The sequence below is a fragment of the Saccostrea cucullata genome, unplaced genomic scaffold (assembly GCF_032062105.1).
Source record: "Saccostrea cucullata isolate Sc308-1 unplaced genomic scaffold, CSIRO_AGI_Scuc_v1 ctg23111, whole genome shotgun sequence".
Classification (NCBI taxonomy): domain Eukaryota; kingdom Metazoa; phylum Mollusca; class Bivalvia; order Ostreida; family Ostreidae; genus Saccostrea; species Saccostrea cuccullata.
The window spans coordinates 1-5,429 of NW_026932869.1; the positions used below are offsets into that span (position 1 = coordinate 1).

Here is a 5,429-nt window from a genome sequence, read left to right on the forward strand (position 1 = left end):
CTGATTTTTTACACGGCCATTGCACTGACCAGTCACGTCTAATTCAGCTAAACTTAATGTGAAACTAATGCAATGTCCTACAAAGTTTAAGACTTTTATATAAAAAAAAAAAACAATTCAAAATAAAAAGAAAAAAATGATTGCTGCACGACTCAAAATATTTGATTTATTTAATTATCAGATTAAAGTAAACACCATTGAATTTCGACGTGACTTTAATTCACAGTCGCAGTGTTAAGGCTTTGCATGTTTCAAGATTGTCAATCATTTGTCGCTTAAGGTAGGATTCTTCTCTGGTTTCTGACTAGATGAAACATTCAAAGTATATTTGCTTATATGTCTTATATATTTAGGTGTAAGGGATTTAAAAGACCATATTTTTCTTTCCTCATCACAAATGTACAACTTTAAATAGAAAAGGTAAACTGCGCTTGAAAACTAGCAGGGACTATATTTTTGGCGGAATGGTGGCGTATGAAAATATCTTCTTTTCTGCCTCTCAAAATTATAATAGAACATTGAATTTAATTATAACTTTTACACAATGATCGAAGGACTTGAAGAATTTTTCAAATGTAAGTTAAATTTATGATAAGGGACTAAACTTTCAAAATATATCAAATAAATATGATTTTCCAAACAAACTAGAACTATGTTAACTTTTAAATGATTCCAATCAAAGTACAGTTTTGAGCCAAAAATCCATAAAAAGTATTTTTTCTCTCTTAGTAAACGATCAAAACTTTTTGTTTTTGTATCATTTTGTACATTTATAAGACTACTTTATTATATGTGAAAATAAAAAAAAGTTAAATATAGGAAGTATATGAAAATAACTGATTTATCCTAAGATATTAGGAAAAACAGAGAAAATTCGGATTAGCCAATATCCAGTTTAGTTAAATTATTTATGTAAGTTTGGTAATATGATGCTATAGACCCGATATAGTAATATCTTTTTATGCAAAAAGAACAATCTTTAAACTTTTGAAATAGAAGTAGGCATCACATGATTGGCAAAAGTATTTTTTTATTCATAATGTCAAGGAAAAAGATAATGACCTTGACCTGACCTTGCCTCTAATATAAAACGGTCAAATTTAATCTCACTGATACTATCACTTACTGATATTGTCTTCTTGATTCTGTGAAAATTTCATTAATTTTTAAATACAAGAAATATGAGAAGAATCCTACCTTAAAGTTTTCATTAAAGATGTCATTCCGAAATCGCTGAGAATCTCTTCTACGACAGTTTTCTCTCCCGCCATTTTAGTGCTTGCGGAACGCGGAAAATACGTTATGCTCATATAAAGGCCGAGGATACCCGCGTTCGCATAACGTAATAGTGAATCGACATAATGTAAAAGAGTGCGCACAGTATGGCATGAGCTTTTCACATCAGTTAATAGAAACTAAGATTGTCATGAAAAGTAAACATAACGAAATGCAAGTTGACGAAATAAAATTGTAGTATGTGTAAATGTCATAAAGAGTTGATATAATGTAAAGGAAAGTTAACACGATGCAATAGTAGTGTGGGTTAATGTCATAAAGAGTTGACATAATGTAATAGAAGGTTGGCACAATGCAATAGTAGGGTGGGTTAATGTCATGAAGAGTTGACATAATGTAATGGAAGGTTGACACAATGCAATAGTAGTGTGGGTTACATGTAACGTCATAAAGAGTTGACATAATGTAATGGAAGGTTGGCACAATGCAATAGTAGGGTGGGTTAATGTCATAAAGAGTTGACATAATGTAATGGAAGGTTGACACAATGCAATAGTAGTGTTCTGCTATAAGGCAGTGATGGCGTTCCATAAAATTTCCAAAATTTTGAAAGATGTGGCCCCAGGGTCAGTGGTTCCTGTGGGATGGGGTGCACAACTGATAAAGTGGAAAATGCATTTTCTCTTTGTTACTTTGAGATACCTCTGGGTATTAAGTAACCAAAGTAAGCATGCTGAGTGTATGATTATGATAAGCAATGGTGCCTCTTTCAAAATTGTGAATTTCATGGCCTCTGGTTTAAAACATGAATCAAATTCAATCGTTGGAAAGTTGTTGCATGATACTCAGGTGACCTATAAGGCCCATGGGCCTCTTGTTTATGATGAATTTGCAATTTGGAGAAAATTTATGATATGATTATTAAATCTTTAGCTATGAATTATTTTTAAGCTAAAATTAATATGCATTAATTTTGCTCACAACTTTCAATTATCTGAAAAAAAAGTGAAATAATAAAAATAACGTGCTGTAAAAATCACTATTCAGATATAGCGATAAAAACTGCTAAATTTTATTTTGTCATATATTGTGCTAGTATCCAGTAAAGAACATAAATTGCTCAACTATCCAGTCGTTTGATTTCAGGGTTTGCCAGTGAAGCCGATCTGTTAGAATATTTACGTCGATCTGACAATGATTACGGGTACGGGTCTTACTATGATGTCACAGGAATCGTATTTGACCCGTCTCATTCCTACAACTCCGTTCTCCCAGATGCTATATCCTACTCCCTGCGTATGAGTGGAGAGTGGAAAACTGAAGAAAAATTCGCTGATAAATCTTTTAACCCTGGACCTGCATGGGAGTATCGTAAGTCCAATGTTGTCAGATAAATGGGCAATTAGTTTAGGTTGAAGTTGCCCCATAAATGGAGAATAATAATTGAAATCTTCTTCCGATAAATGCTACGATGGTGTGTGTAAATGTGAACGATAGTTTGGTGCGCTTGCTCTGAGTACAATGTCCAAATCATATTGACTGCTTACGAAACAAATTATTTAATGTCATCTAGCCATACTAACAAATTTATTTTGAAGCACATATTCGAACACCTTTCTCATGAGTAACATATAAATGATATACAAATATAAATATATGCCTTACTTAATGGATTATTAATTATCACTGTTCAGAATACACGGGCCGAGGCTTCTTAGGAATCAAACATGCTATAGATGCTGCGATAATCAAGTATTTCAATTCCTCCGTCAATCTGATGGATATCAATACACAGCGAATGCCCTACCCGCCATATCTGGAGAACACGATGGGACAGTTTATCAGGATATCTGTTTCTACAACAACCGTCCTGGGCCTTATTCTGTCGGCCTTACAGCTAACGAAAGAAATCGTGTATGACAGAGAAAAGAAGCTGAAGGTACGTAGCTTACGCAATATCTTAGTATATTTTTCATGCTGATCGGAATACAATATTGTGAGAGATTTGAAATATTTTGAGCAATAGGCCACCTCCCTCACCAAAGCATTTTGGCTATAGAAAAGCAGAAATCAGTTTGGTATTGAAAAGATAAAAATATATAAGTAGTCCCAACCTACCTTCCTTTCCCCAACAGAAAAGGGGGGGGGGTGATTTGAACAAAGTTAAATCCACACTGACTTCATCCATATATCCTTAATGTAATCCATATCAAAGGAGTTCTAAATATTTTCCCTGAAATTTTTCAAGTAAAGAAAATTATCTTCATCCCCATATCCTTGGGGCATAAGATTTGAGCAAATTTAAATCTACATTCCAAAGATGTCTCTGTAAAAATATGATGAAACATTGACTTCCTATTTTATTGATGTTTTTTTTTTTTACAGGAAACCATGAGGATGATGGGACTGAGTTCCTTTGTTTACTGGTTCTCCTGGTTTTTTAAAGGATTTATCTATCTGATCATCACCTTCGCCATCACTGTTCTCATCTTTCAGGCTGGACCCAACAAGATGTTCCAATTCTCGGACTCCTCTTTACTTTTCTTCTTCTATCTGTCCTACGCAGTCTCTGTCGTGTCCTACTGCTTTTTGTTCAGCACATTTTTTAACAAAGGTAAGTGTTTTTTGTTTGTTTAATTGTTGTTTAATGTCTCTCTCGAGAATTTTTCACCCATATGGAGACGCCATCATTCCGATGGAGAGCTGCAATTCTTTCCCTATACTCGACACTAAGGCCATGGAGTATTAAGGGATCTTTTTCGTGCCAACTCCAACTGCGACCTCGATTTAAACGGTCTTATCCGAAGGACCGGTCTCCACGTCCCACAGTGGGATTCGAACCCACGACGTAAGGACAACTCCTTACTTTGCGACTCTAGCTACGCTCTAATGACTGTGCCAAGTGGGCAAAAGAAAGGTAAGTGAACATGAAAAAGCATGATTTTTTTTCATTGCACAACCCTTTTTAAAAAGAAATCCATAATGATACATTGTTCATAATCTGATGTGACATTTTTTTAAATACTGTGAAACTATTCTCTTTTGGCTAAAATTTTAAAACTGGCTGAATTTGTTTATTGCTTGCCATTTAATATATAAGACATAATATAACTTACAACAATTGTGATCTTGTCTATAAACAAATTTAAAATTATTTTTATAGAAGTACCTCTAGCTGTTACATTGGATTAAGCAATGCCAGTTGTTTGAATCATAAGCAATATAACAGTTTGACGATTTGTTTCTCTTTTAGCGAATACAGCATCGTATTTTGCTGGGTTTTTCTTCTTTGCTACAATAATTCCAAACTTTGCCTTGGATTCGAAGTACGAAGATATGACGCGGTCTCAGAAGATGGCGATATGCTTAATAAACAACATGGCTATGGCGTTTGGTTTTACATCGGTATCAGAATATGAAGTGACAGGTATCAGCTCCTTAGAATTTTGTATACCGTATAAGTAGAATTTTTAGTGAAGATTTAATTTTGGCATTATTAGCGAGGGTGCCGAGATCGCTAAAATTGAATATCGCTAAAATTAATTGTGTTTTATTTGTAATAGCTTCTTTAATGTGCATTTTAAAATCGCTAAAATAATATCTCGCTAAAAATAAATTACCTGTTTTTAAGGACAAATCGCTAAATTTGAGTCTCGCTAAAATTTCCACTTATACGGTATTCTTCAATGTATTGCTTAATACATATGCTTTCAACATATTCTGTTCAAGTTTTTTAAAATACATATGTTCCTTATTTAATATTTTAATTTTTATTTCTTAAAGAAAGGTTTATCAAAATACTTGATATCAGGTGATATTTGTTTCTGACAACACTATTCAGGTAAAGGAGTTAAGTGGAATACCTTCACAAAACCACCAACAGTCGATGGGAATTTTTCCTTCGGTGACGCCATCTTGATGCTCTGGGTAGATAGTGCCATCTATCTTTTGATCACGTGGTACATAGACGGTGTCAGACCTGGAGAATACGGAGTTCCGCAACCATTTTATTTTCCATTTACGGTTTGATTGCAATTTATTCGTGGTGTTTGTTGTTGAGAGGGAAAAGGAAAAATAGGGTTGCAAATACAAAGGAAAAAGAGAGTGACAAATACTAATAAAACATTTACCCTGAGATAATATACAGAATGATGTATGTTTGTGACGTTTTGTATATACTCCTATTCAAAAAA

At 33.8% G+C, this 5,429-nt stretch overlaps 1 protein-coding gene across 1 annotated transcript; it reads left to right on the plus strand.

The window, feature by feature from the left end:
* Positions 1–2,382: 2,382 nt before the first annotated feature.
* LOC134236366 (phospholipid-transporting ATPase ABCA3-like) lies at positions 2,383–5,320 on the plus strand (the record flags this gene model as incomplete). The annotated part of the gene is made up of 5 exons (XM_062718530.1): positions 2,383–2,607; positions 2,931–3,175; positions 3,622–3,850; positions 4,490–4,663; positions 5,078–5,320. Coding segments are annotated over 5 exons (1,061 nt in total), but the record flags the coding sequence as incomplete, so codon positions are not given.
* Between the last annotated feature and the right edge of the window lie 109 nt (positions 5,321–5,429).